General features: G+C 37.9%; 6 protein-coding genes across 6 annotated transcripts; 3 read left to right on the top strand and 3 right to left on the bottom strand.

Moving 5' to 3' along the window:
- Window positions 1-15: 15 nt before the first annotated feature.
- PIH1D1 (PIH1 domain containing 1) lies at window positions 16-2,674 on the top strand. Its single transcript, XM_033482156.2, has 7 exons — window positions 16-256; window positions 334-406; window positions 484-666; window positions 737-909; window positions 980-1,204; window positions 1,276-1,419; window positions 1,478-2,674. The coding sequence occupies exons 1-7, from the start codon at window positions 194-196 to the stop codon at window positions 1,526-1,528; spliced, it is 912 nt and encodes a 303-aa protein (XP_033338047.1). The 5' UTR covers window positions 16-193; the 3' UTR covers window positions 1,529-2,674.
- On the bottom strand, window positions 1,543-3,945 carry LOC117227144 (sphingosine-1-phosphate phosphatase 2). Its single transcript, XM_033482153.2, has 4 exons — window positions 3,027-3,945; window positions 2,757-2,958; window positions 2,449-2,673; window positions 1,543-2,377 (listed from the first exon to the last, which is right to left on the bottom strand). The coding sequence occupies exons 1-4, from the start codon at window positions 3,484-3,486 to the stop codon at window positions 1,960-1,962; spliced, it is 1,305 nt and encodes a 434-aa protein (XP_033338044.1). The 5' UTR covers window positions 3,487-3,945; the 3' UTR covers window positions 1,543-1,959.
- On the bottom strand, window positions 3,706-7,267 carry LOC117227141 (uncharacterized). The gene is made up of 3 exons (XM_033482148.2): window positions 7,086-7,267; window positions 6,841-7,008; window positions 3,706-6,776 (listed from the first exon to the last, which is right to left on the bottom strand). The coding sequence occupies exons 1-3, from the start codon at window positions 7,257-7,259 to the stop codon at window positions 4,653-4,655; spliced, it is 2,466 nt and encodes an 821-aa protein (XP_033338039.2). The 5' UTR covers window positions 7,260-7,267; the 3' UTR covers window positions 3,706-4,652.
- Window positions 7,268-7,750: 483 nt separating this feature from the next.
- On the top strand, window positions 7,751-9,564 carry LOC117227145 (F-box only protein 22). The gene is made up of 5 exons (XM_033482154.2): window positions 7,751-7,926; window positions 8,151-8,344; window positions 8,416-8,761; window positions 8,855-9,234; window positions 9,297-9,564. Exons 1-5 carry the CDS (start codon window positions 7,751-7,753, stop codon window positions 9,404-9,406), a joined length of 1,206 nt encoding a protein of 401 aa, XP_033338045.1. The 3' UTR covers window positions 9,407-9,564.
- A 258-nt stretch (window positions 9,565-9,822) lies between these two features.
- On the top strand, window positions 9,823-11,663 carry LOC117227146 (pancreatic triacylglycerol lipase). Its single transcript, XM_033482155.2, has 5 exons — window positions 9,823-10,281; window positions 10,489-10,637; window positions 10,713-10,889; window positions 10,968-11,243; window positions 11,315-11,663. Exons 1-5 carry the CDS (start codon window positions 10,046-10,048, stop codon window positions 11,551-11,553), a joined length of 1,077 nt encoding a protein of 358 aa, XP_033338046.1. The 5' UTR covers window positions 9,823-10,045; the 3' UTR covers window positions 11,554-11,663.
- alc (5'-AMP-activated protein kinase subunit beta-1) lies at window positions 11,618-13,255 on the bottom strand. Its single transcript, XM_033482158.2, has 5 exons — window positions 13,054-13,255; window positions 12,703-12,913; window positions 12,334-12,612; window positions 12,032-12,262; window positions 11,618-11,961 (listed from the first exon to the last, which is right to left on the bottom strand). The coding sequence occupies exons 2-5, from the start codon at window positions 12,895-12,897 to the stop codon at window positions 11,815-11,817; spliced, it is 852 nt and encodes a 283-aa protein (XP_033338049.1). The 5' UTR covers window positions 12,898-12,913; window positions 13,054-13,255; the 3' UTR covers window positions 11,618-11,814.
- Between the last annotated feature and the right edge of the window lie 4 nt (window positions 13,256-13,259).

The following is a 13,259-nucleotide window of genomic DNA, read 5'->3' as shown; positions in this document are numbered from 1 at the left end:
AACATACGACCAAGCTACTACAGCGCGACCTATGTCCAAACACGTTTTATGAGTATGTAATATTTACGGTGTGATACACATGTTTACTCGATATTAAGTGATTATTAAATAAAAATTAATTTAAAAAATATATATACACATATCGAATTATATTAATTCCGGAATTAAATTGAGAAAATAATTAAATCGTACCATGAACAACAGAACCTTTCTCGACGTTGATGATTCAATAATAACTAAAAACTTAATACTACCAGTAAGTAGATAAAGTAATAATCAAAATATTTTCTTCTTATTGATGTATTTCGTAAAAATATTTGCAATTTTCTCTAGGAAACTGCGGCCCAGGACAATTTATTGAAACAAATCGATACGAAACCTTACTTTATCATCCAACCAACTCCTGGTAAATCTACATAAATATTAGGAAATAATAGTATAAACAATAATAACAACTGATATTTCTATTGCATGATTCCTTAGGAATATGTATAAAAACGAAAACAGACGGAGGAGAGAAGGTTTTTTTAAATATATGCACATCAGATAAAATACCAGCACCTGAAGATATATCAGATACACAGCTTTTTGAGATAATATCAAAAGAAAATCCTGAATTTGTTATACCCATGAGTATTGGCAATGAAAAATTTGAGTCTGATAAAGGTATATAAATCTACTAAAAAAGAAAGATCACATTTATTCGTGCAAGATTGATATATGATTAATATTGCAGGGGGTTCCCCTTGTATAACATATGATGTTGCAATTAATGTAACATATTTTGAGAAATGTCAGCAGAGGAAACATTTCTTATTATTCACAATATCAGTTATAATGGATGGTGTAGGAATGAAGATGAATAGAGTTTTAAATTCAGAGGATTATGTGATTCTTAAGAATCGCAAGGTATCCCTGGTTTTCAAAACTGGATGAACTCAATGGTTATTTACAGGTCAATTTACAATGTTATTTACAGGTCATGGGCAAATTACAACAACACAAAATCGAAAATCGTGAAACAAGAATTCAATCACAAGCTAAAAGACCACTGATCGAGGAAATCATGTCTTCTAAAACAGAAACTTCTGCGAAAAAAATTAATGAGACAAGAGACTCTCCAATGTTAAAATATACATTATTGAAACAACCTATAGAAGGACCAGCAACAAATTTGATTGGCTTATTTGAAATGCCTAAAGGGGTAGGATGACGAGAATTTCATCCACCATTTACATCATAAAGTAACGGTTTTTTTTTCTTATTTTTTTGTAGATTAATGGCGAAGATGTGGAGGTACTACTAGACGAAGATCGTATTGTAATTACAGTCGATAAAACTGGACTTACACATGATCTATCAGTTTCCTACAATATAAATGTAGCTAGCGTAAAATGTCGTCTAGACAAAGATCTCAAGGTAAAGATAACTACTGACTGTAAAATATACTGTATGTTAAAAGGAATAATATTTTTAGGTACTCAGACTGGATATGCCTGTTCAAAGTGCTGCAAACAGTATTAAATAAATAATAAATAGAGATCAATCTTGTAAATAGTTTTATTGTAACATTATTTATATTTCGAAACAAAAAGAAGTAATATCTTTTGGTTTTTACTATTTCTTCCTTTTTTTTTTTTTGAACAATAAAACTTTAATGAGCACGATTATTATTAGGCTTATGAAGTCGAATGAAAATCTGTATACAAACAATACAAACTCTGAATTGATCCTAGTTAACAATTATGGGGAACACAACTTATGCTTTGTATAAGGAATATTATAGAATATCCAACAAATATGCTGTAAAAACAAATTGTCAGATTATATACAATTGCTTTCTGTACATAAGAACAATATCACAAGCATTGGTATTGGAATGTAAAACATGTGATGATGATAATTGCATTTCATAGTTTGCATAAATTTAAAATATCCAGTATACCATTTTGATTATTTTCATATCTCTGTGTAAAACGTTGGCCTCTCTATTCCAATCATTGTAAAAACGTTTGGTATGAGACATACTGTATTTACACCTATCATAAAACAAGTTAGATATTTAGAGACTAGATCAACAAGAACCTTACTCTTATTTTCCAATGAATTTTCACTCTTCATAAGGTCCTTGGCATTGACTTTTAATATGGCACACAATGTCCCATAACTAAGAGATTTGCACACAACTCTTGTTGCAAGAATGCTGCAAAATCCAAGTATTGTTCTAAGTATCAAGCAACCAAGCATTGCATTTGAAGGCCATAGAATATGATATGGTGGTGTGTGCGTGGGAGTTATCATTACACCAGTCTTATAATTCAACCATACCCCTACATGAACTCCGGTGGCGACAGACACTACCATACTCGTGTCACCTCTACAATCAAGATATTGTAATTTACAGTTACATCAACATAATCCATAGAGCACAAGTATTTCATTTATTACCTGGTCGGTGTCCACCTGTTACTTCTAGGATGATAGATTACAACAAGTATGCCAGTAGCAAATAGAATTGCTAAAGCCCAAATATTGGAGACAAAATAATAATCTGTCATGTCCACCAAGGGTATCAGCGGAACCATTAATGCAATAGCTAATATTAAGCCTGCAAGAATGTCTAACACTGTGTGCATGCCCAAATAAAGCCTGCTCATACACACAAGCGTACACCTTTTAAAGAAAGAAAGATAGCTATGCTTTACATTCATTATTAACTTTATAGACCCACCATTCAAGCATAATGTATCACTTACCAAAGAAAAGCAATCATCCACCCAATAGAAAAAGGATAAATATATCTATTCATTGTAAATAATACTACACTGAAAGGAATTGATACACCAATCATGGCATGAGTAGATGGCATACCATACTCTTCTGACCATTTTGTTTGCAATCGAACTACTGGTGGGCATGCAGGTCTTGGCCAGCAAATAATGTCTTTCAGTATCTGGCCTAAATAAATACTTTTTATTAGTTCTGCTTAAATATAAAGTATACGAAATCTTATTAGACAATATTACCTGTGGTCATAACAATGGCCCACACTAAAACAACTCGTCTACCGATCACCAAATCGATATTCCAAAACCAAAATGGTATAAAGGTGGAATAAAATATTTCATCTCCCAATTGCGTTCCGAATAGGAATAAATAATACCAGAAATAATTTGATATGGTGTAATCCGAACTGTCCGAGGTCGACGGCAAACGTTTTTGTTCGTCGTTCGAAGCAGCTACTGCGTTGATAGATTTTCTTGCGATCGCAATGTGACCATTTTTCTTCGATTCCGCAGAATTCGGTGTACAGTTGTTAAAGTCCTGTTCAAACTTTGTGAACGTGATTTCGCGCGTCTCGTCGATGGAATTACCATCGTGATGTTCTTTGAAATTCCTTTCACGATGGATTTTCACTCCGAACGCTTTTTGAATCTCTGCGACCAAGGACGCATCTTTCAGATATTCAACAATTTCAGACCACATATTTTCTACATATAATGCACCACTCTTATCGCTGGAGTAACATTTTCTCTGACAATTCGTAGAAACATTATCGATCTACTGGAAGCGGCTACGTTAAATACATAGAGCCGACGCAAGAAATCGTACTGTTACACTAAAAAAAAACGCAACAGGATAAAATATGCGCATGCACGACTCAACATAAATCTACCACGTGAATGTTAATTAATTTATAGAATATTCATGATTCACTTAAGAATTTTATTTAAAACGTGTAAAAAGTTTGTAATAAGAATTCGAGCCGTAGTGTGAGCGCCCCGGCCGAGGACTTAGATGAATGTGGAATCTATAATTTTATCATACATCATCTTAAAATACAATAATCTTCACGAATTCCACAGTATGTCATTTAACACTGCTTAAATCACGTATGGTCACATCACATTACAGACGCTTTGTAAGCGCTACACTCGCCGTATTTGATGTAAGATGCAAGACTGCAGAGCATACTTTATGGTCGCTTTACAACGAAATCAATGTGTAGGTGTAGTCTAACACTTACAGGTGGCGACATCACAAAATTCTGAACTACCGTCGATCAAAAAGGATAAGAGGAACAAAAATTTATGTTCTTCTAAATAAAAAAGAGAAGAAAAATAAGAATCGATGCTTTTTATCTTATTCGAAACATTCGATAGTATTACTTGCACCGTGTTATGCGAATCCAAGCGAAATAGTCAATAAAATAGACCCACTCCCCCGCATCCTACAATGTATAAAAGTCTGCTCGGTATTTGGCAACTTTTTGCGGAATCTTGTAGCGAAACGTATCGTTTGAAGAGGACAGGTCGGTCACACTCATGTGGCAGATGTGGCAACCTTAGAAGATTTGGCCTGTATTTGGCCCGTATTTGACATAGACAAGACCTTCGTACCAAATCCGGCGTAAAATGCGGAAACAGATGACTCAGTATTTGACATAACAGCGTACGGTCAGATTCATAAAAAACTCAGGACAGATTGCTTACTGGGATGTTAATACTTGCTAATTCGATAACATGATTCGCAGAATTGCTATTAATTTCAATTTTAAATGCGAAGTACATTCAGCAGTTGAAGACACATTCGCAAAGTTTTATCACAGAAACACTTCAACGTCCATGCCATGGTTGTCGATCTCCAATTTCTTACGACTGAAATACGTGACCGATAAGAGCGAAATTTTTAACGGACAAGGACACGTCCGAGTTATCAGTGTTTTGATGAACATGCAATTCCGGCGTGGTAACAGGGCTCACGCTATCGATGCTGGGAGAACTCATTCTCTGCATATCGTTCGCATACGTTTTGCCGTCTTGAACGTTCAATGGGACGATAATATCATTCAGATGGTTCTGCGGCAGAATAGTGATAATAGGAGTCACGCCCGGCGAAGACGTCTCCGACTGGCAATAGCTTTGTGCATTCTGATACTGTGCTCTGCACTTCTTCTCATGCACAAATAAACTACCGTTGTGGCTGTAAGCCGTGCCACAGATCTTGCAGGCGTACGGTTTCTCGCCGGTGTGCGTAAACCTGTGCTCCTTCAAGTATTTCAGTCTTCTGAATGATTTTCCGCATGTTTTACAATGGTAATTTGCCTCCCCGGTATGGGTGGTAATATGCGCTTTAAGGGTGCACGACTTTGCGAAAGCTGCGCTGCAGAAATGGCATACGAAAGGCCTATCCCCGGTGTGAGTTCTCTCATGATTGATGCAATTTGAATTGGATGTGAATCCTCGACCGCAGTACTTGCACACGTGAGGCTTATAGCCAGTGTGTGTTCGCATGTGAAACATCAGTCCTGTGTTCTGTCTGAATGTCTTGCTGCATATGTGGCATAAATATCGTTTGAAGTTCGCATCCTCTTGTTCTTTGGCGCGGTCATGAATTCTCGTATGTCTTTGTAGTTTTACTTCCTTTTCGAAGGACTTGTTGCACTCCTCGCAACGATACGGCTTCAGTATCTCATTCGCTTTCTGCTGGTCCTTGTCCTTCTCATCACAGATACAATTGTTCCCGCAACTTATGCAGCCTTCGTCCTTGGAGTTGTGCGTATTCAGTTGGTGTTTTGATAAGGATCTCTTAGTATCGTACGACTTTCCGCAGATTTTACAAGGAAAACCTTTCTCCTCGTTGTCCGAATCGAGCTCCTCTCGTATCCAACTGTTTATCAGTTTAATGGCCGACTTATCGTCGGATGGCTTCTGAATCTCCAAACTTGTCTCATCCTCGTTATGCCCGTATCGCTTTTTGTGACTTTCTAGTCTGTCTTGCCGGAAAAATTTCATGTTGCAAACGTTGCAAATGAATTTCTTTTCTGTGTGAGATAGCAAATGGTCTTGGAGTAACTTATCCGTCGTGCAAGATTTATTGCAATATTTACAACGATAAAATGCCGTGCTGTCGAAGACATCGACTCTTGCGTTTAGCATATCAGGATCTCTAAATTCGGTGCCTAGAGTGTACTTCTTAATCGCGCTTCTACCTTCGTTATGTACGTGTGAATCTCTAATTTCTTTTCTAGCATCGTTCATTTCAGTAACCGATTCTTCGCTAATATTCTCTAATTTTCTTTTGTCCCTGATTTCTTTCAAAATTGAAAGCACCTCTTTCGGATTCGCCCGTTTGTGAATGTTTAAATGTCTCACCATAGTGTCGGTTTTCTTAAAACTCTTATTACATATGCTACATAATACTGGCTTAACTTTCTCTTTGACTTTGTGCAGTTTATTATGCTTCACCAAGTCACTCAGTTGCAGAAATTGTTTGTTACATTTATCGCACGTAAATTTCTTTTCATTGTGTGTTACTATATGTCTGTCCAGGGACTTCTTACTGGAGTAGCATCTAGAACATTTTGAACAGGTGTAAGGTCTTTGAGAAACCATATCCCTAACATTATCTGAATAATCATTCTCTACAATATCTCGCTTAATATTTGCATTCTTTTTGATATACTGTCTCTGTCTCTCTTTATGATTTCTTAAGTTCTCCATGGAAGTCACTCTTTTGAACACAGTAGTTCTCCTTGTTCTGTGAGTTTCCCTTCCTGAGGTACTTTTTTCACATCCTGCTGAAATCCTTTTAATACTAATGTTACTTAGATGACTATTTGTCTCATTGGACTCATTGCATCGAGATTCATTAATTGCATTTTCATCTTTGATATAATCCATAGTTGAGGATCTCTCATGATCAACTGTAGAAAGTATATTTGCTTCTATTTTAACAAAATCAGAGTTGAAGGTATCTGTTTGGCAACATTGATCCTAAAAAAAGAAAAGAAAGTCCTTATAATTTCAGTCCATACATGTCCTATATTTATACACTCACCTTTGTGACCTTAAACTGATTGGCATTGTATATTGTTGTCAACTTTCCATAAAGTTCCCTCAACCGTGTATCTGTTTGTTGACATTGTTTTCTTAACTCATATGCTTCATTGACTTTAATTGCACATTGCATGCAAACAGTGGCAGGTAAACCATCATTCTCCATTATCTAATCAGGATGAATGATCAATGATAAAGCAACAGATGGAGGTTGAGAAATAATGAAAGATTAAATGTAAAACTGACCTCCACACCGCTGCACAAACGAAATCTATCATAAAAGTTGGACGTGTCCGTGGCACCTGTATCATTTCGAGTAGCACCAAAGATATATTGGTTATTTTGATTTGCTGTAAGACAAATGCGGCAAAGATCGCCAGTATCATCGGGTAGAACTCTATCTTTGCTTTCGATCTCCATCGGATCTGGGTGAAAATACTCGTTCGATCAAAAGCAAATTGACTTTCGAACTTTTCACGATTGTCAACGTGATGTCATCATTCAGATACGCTACAGCGGCGTTCACCATTACACGATCCTTGTTTCTTTCGTTCGTGGAAGGCCATTAGCGTCTCTGGTAGAGTTTCTATGAAAACTCAATGACTCATCGTCGAAATTCGACGATTTCCAAACACGCTCTAGCTTCCCGATACTGTAATCTTTCATTATCGTTATCGTCATCGTTAGCCTGGAAACGAAACCGCAATAATTATAATTAAAGCCTAAATCTAGGAAAGGAGAAAATCAGTCCGAATAGCGACGGTCTGTTTACGATGCTTATCCGTGACACAAGCAATCCGTGGTGACGCGCAATCACTACGGCAACTATTCGAGTCGGTCCATGTAATAAATTGTATGTATATCGTTCAAAAATTGTGGCGGACAATTGTCAAATTTGAACGACCGGATAAATGGAGGAATCACCGAAGAAGAGGCCACGAGGGGATGGCATTGATATAACGGACGCCGCGGACAGCGGGAAAGTCGACAAGAAACAAACTAATGTACCCTTAACCTACGATATTTTAAGATTAGTTTTTAAAGAGCTGAACGGAATGGAATTGTCGAGGGCCTCGATGGTTTGCAGGTGCGAGCTCGATTAAAAGTTTATGCATTGTGTGTATTTGTATATTAAGGCGAAGGAAAAACTCAATTTGCATTATCCCCCTTGGAAAGATTGACACCTACGAAAAGCAAAGAAGTCCCGCGCTGCTATAATCGTGTGCCTCCCGTACATATTATGAAATTTCACGGCCCGTTTTCTTAGAGGTGTCGTAAATTCGCGCTAGCACGTAGCGCTTTATATTCCAGATCCTGGCTAGAGGCAGCAAATGACGAAAGACGAACTAGAGGCCCTACCTACTTCATGCAAAACTGCAAAAACCTTTTAGTCAATGAGAAATGGAGCATGGAACGTATTAAAACGCAATGCATTAAAGAATTGCAGATTAAACCTGCACTAGGATTATTTTTCACAGCACGTTCCGTGCCATTCACTCAACGAGGTAACTAACTTCTATTACAGCTTGGCACGTATTAAATGTTCATCTACTTTTTCAATAATAATACTTTATAGATTGTCACTGTAAAGTCCTACCTCCAAATTGTAATACAGTGACATTGGGGACCCATGGGGTTGTTTTCAATGACACAGAGATTGAAGCAAATGTGGACAATGTTGTATGCACATTTCTGCCAGAGATACCAGGTGTAACAATTCAAACATTTGTAATTGGTGACAATTCCACAACAAAACAAGATGTATCTGTGTCTCTTATCAATTACATTGAAAAGATCAGAGAAGCTCTGGATAAACCACAAAAAACCCAATTTTCATACGTGAACTCTAAATGTTTACTGTTGTTCTGTGACTTGAGAGGTCGTGAGTTTGCAATAAAATTATCCGATTCCTTAAGGAAAAGGTAATAGTTCCAGAGAATTTGATATCAATGTTGTGAATCTGATGCTTGGGCATGGTAACATATATATATGTATATTGCATTTCTTGAATTTAGATACTATGGAAGCAACATCTCTGTATGGGGAGGAACAGCAAAAAACTTGTTAGTTTGTAATGCAAAAGATAGTGAAAACGATAGATGCGGAGAATTTGCATTCTGTGTCGGTATTACTTTAACTGGAGCGATAAATACTTGGTCATTACTCGTTAATTCGAAATTCGAGAATACGGTGCGACAAAGGGTTAAAATGTGGAGGCATCGCGTTCGCTTACAAAAGCATTCCATAGGACTAATGTTCGCATGTTTTGCACGTGGGAAATACTTGTACCACAAGGACAAAGTAGAGTCAACTATCTTCAAGGAAATTTTTCCGGAGGTGCCGCTAGTGGGGTGTTTTGGCGACGGAGAATTTGGCATCGCCTCATCACTCAGAGGTGGGTAATTCACACTCATACGAAACATAGAACGCGCTCACACTGTATATGTACATTTACAGGTGACTTCATAAATGAGGAATGGTTCAACGTGAGGTCCACGGTGTTTTTAATAATCACATACGGAGGAAATTCACATCTGCTACCCCGTCTTTTACGAACACGTTCGTAGAGAACGAACGTTAGAATAAAGTCATTTAACTCGTATGTACACGAGAAGGTACATTGCATCGCTAGGAAGAAATAAGTCAACAATCCCAACGTGAATCGCTAAAAAAAGAAGTGTGTTGTATAACAATGTGTGATAATATATTCTATGTTCATATAAAATTGCTTTGTTGTATCTCCCTCCGCATTGTCTGACAAACCGCTTGGTTGAAAGGAAAACAAGATTATCAGTATGGAGAACGACAGACCCCTTTAATAAAGTATACACGTTACTATTTAGTTTCACGCGATAGGAAAATATCCGGTGTGTCCGGCAGTTAATTGGGCAAAAACCTGCACCTCTTTGAATATGATTACAATGTTTAAGGCACCACTTGACAGTATTTCCGCACATACGATATCATGTCGGAGATAAACGAAAAGAAACTGGGCCGTGAGAGGGTCTGGTGACGTCCATTAGGATATTTTCAGTGTTTATAAGAAGCTTCTACCCTGCGGTCTTCGCTATGTAATTAAGACTGGCGATACGAGCACTCTGCAATTACACAGTAAAATTTCTAGCCGACCGTTAAAATTCCTCAGTAATTTCCCTTTCGAATCATCCCTCGACTTCATAACGCACTAGCTTCTCGCGTCTGACAATATGATTTTCGGGAGTAGGACCGTGCACATAGTGGTTTTGATAGTTAGTTTCTATGATCTCGCAGTTGGTCTATCATGGAACAGTGGCTTGAAGGAAAAGTACGACGGATACGGAGACGATTGGATTTTCATACCGGATGGATACGGAAAGCCGCAGGTTGCTGTACTAAAACACGCGGAATTAGATACACGGGGCATCTTTGACGAATCTCAAGTTTCCTTCTTCCTCTATAATCGGTAATATTTAACTATATTCTCAATTAAATATGTCTGGCTATTATAATTAACACGTTGAAACTATGCGTCCAATTCTTGCATTCTTTTCGAATTATTTAATTGCACTTGTTGCGATTCACCTATGGTGAATTGAGCGCGCAATAAAAATTAAAATAATCATCGGTGCGCAAAAGGCATTTAACGCGTTAAAATGTCTTACGTTTCAAGAAATGGCCCAGAAAATGGCACTCAATTGTACACGAACGACACTGTCGGACTCGGCAAGTCCGCTTTCAATCCATCCCGAATAACAAAATTCATAACTCATGGATGGAAATCAAGCGCGATGAGTGCTGGTCTCGTTCAAATGAAAGAAGGTATAAATTAAAGAAAAAAAATGTTCCTAAGATCGCTACCTCGCGAACAAGTCCTATTTCTTTTATGATCCTCAGCGTATCTAAGTTACGACGATTTCAACGTGATAATGGTTGACTGGCAGCCGTTGGCTGCGAGCACGTTTTATCTTGGGCCAATGCGGAATACAGAAAAGGTAGGAAAAACGGCTGCTGAATTCATTGATTTCCTAAGTGCGCAAACGGGTCTGAAAACTGAAAACATTCATTTCCTTGGTACGTATTATTCCGAATCGTTCAGGGTATTATTAACATGTTATACTTGCTCTCACTTTGCTATAATCGAATTCTAAGGCCACTCTCTTGGAGCGCATGTCGCCGGGAACACTGGAAGTTTGCTGACATCCGGACGTTTGGGAAGGATAACTGGCTTGGATCCTGCACTGCCAGGATTTCATTTGCTCACCACCGACAAAACTCGATTGGACTCCACGGATGCGTCGTTTGTTGATGTTATTCATTCCTGCGGTGGAGTGTTAGGCTACTTACAGCCTTTGGGTAATGTAGATTTTTATCCCAACGGTGGAACCGCTATTCAACCCGGCTGTTGCTGTATACCTGAAGTCGTAGGTAATGCACCCTGGTAGAGCACGTCTTCTTGAAGAATTTCAATGTATATTCATTGGTTTTCTGTCGCGCAGAGGCATGCAGTCATGGTCGGTCCTACGTATATTTCACGGAGAGCATTAATCCCAAAACGAAATTCGTTGCAAATAAATGCAACACGTGGGATCAATTTCTGAGCGGCAATTGCGATCATTCTGATACTACCATAATGGGAGAATACGTGGATATATCGACTACTGGGACATACTTTCTCAGGACAAGAGCGGATCCACCCTATGCCTACCAGAAGGAGATAACTGATAACACGGTTTAAAGTTCCAAGCGTATTATGAATTAGATCTACGTACAAGAATTATTCGTATTATCTGGAAGACATCTAATGTAAAATATTTCATTTTAATAAATAATAGTTACAGTATTATACATCTCGGATAAAATTGCTCGTACTCTATCAGTTTTTCTCAAATATTTTATCTTGTTAAAACGCTGATAGTCTTACCTTACCTACAAAATACGCATGTTCTCGTTTGATGTAACTAACAATTGCTGATAGCTGTGGGAATGATTCAAACGCTTAGATTGGTTTGTACAGCAAGGTTGTGACGTATTTTTTGCGATAACGGTGCGTGGCGGAGAGAACCATCACGCTGTCTTTGATACTTAAGGCATACAAATGGTTTAACATAACATGATTTGGCTCTGGTAGAAGAGTTGGCTCACACTGAAATAACCGTATAAAGTAATTTCTGAAATAATAATGATCTTTCTAAATGCTTTCCTTGCCTACTTACAGATAAAGGAGTATCTTTGTTCAAAATAACTTGTAGCAGATGAGGTGGCAATATGGGTGGACCAGTTATTTTTTCCCATGGTTTATGGGGAGGAACTTCTTGACCATACTCTGTTTGAGCACTACTAATAACACCTTCGCTATCTTTTGCAAGTGCTTGAAACACTTCAAAGTCGGATTTCTTTACAGATACAAGATTGTTCTTGGAGCCCATCTCATTATCAACAATTTTCTACAAAAAATACCAAGATAGATATTATTTCAATCAATATTGTAACATCAAAAATAATAAAAGAAACTTACTATGTCAGGATCGTGCCTCCATTCACCATCAACATAGAACTTGTATTGATGTTCTCCTTCGGGTAAATCAATAATTGTTACAAAATCCCCATGACTTTTTACCATAGGTAAAGTTTTCCATCCAGTGAATGTTCCACTAATATAAACCTGTTTACCACCTCCTTCCCATTTAAAGACTGTAGGTAGCACTTTGCTGTCTGCAACTTTAGTTCCTTCGGATACGGTATTGGAACGTGGACGTTGAGGACCAAAGTCATCTCCGTTGTGATGTCCACCGGTCTATTAATGGAAAAAGTACAAAATTATTGAACAATAAATGTTATACCTTACACATTTTATATATCATACAGTAATATAATGACATCATACTTTAGTAAAATAAGGTTCCTCATCCTCGTGGGACGATTGGAAAACTAATTTCTGGCTTGGCTTTTTATCAAAAATGAAAGCCTGGCCTTCTTTTCCTGGCGATGGAGGTGGATGTTCTTTGGTATGACGATGTTCTCTACCCGAGGAGCCGCCGTGATGATGACCGACCGGATGATTACTGCCCGCATTACCCATTGTCAGCTCGTGCTTTCTGTTGTAGAGAGAAAAAATTGTCACGGGCAAAATGTCACGCATAAGTCATCGAAACAATATGCAGCAAAGTGCATTCGTATCCCCACCTCCTGGATTTGTTTACGAGAATGTAATTTTAAAAAACGATACTTCACTCACCTAGCTGCAACGGTGACCAAGTTTCAAGTCGAATTTGTCAGTGGCTATTTTCTTTTCATTGGAATTGTTCGAATTTTACTGCACGTCACTCGCAAATCGCAAATCAAGTATGACGGCAAATTAAAACGTCGAAAACCGAGCGATAACACCACTGATTCTATTCAAGATTCGACTAAAAATGGCTGATCCGCTTAGGATCTACTTAT

This window comes from Megalopta genalis, chromosome 2, assembly GCF_051020955.1.
Source record: "Megalopta genalis isolate 19385.01 chromosome 2, iyMegGena1_principal, whole genome shotgun sequence".
NCBI classification, from domain to species: domain Eukaryota; kingdom Metazoa; phylum Arthropoda; class Insecta; order Hymenoptera; family Halictidae; genus Megalopta; species Megalopta genalis.
The sequence above is the reverse complement of the archived record's forward strand: the minus strand, read 5'-3'. Positions and strand labels throughout refer to the sequence as shown.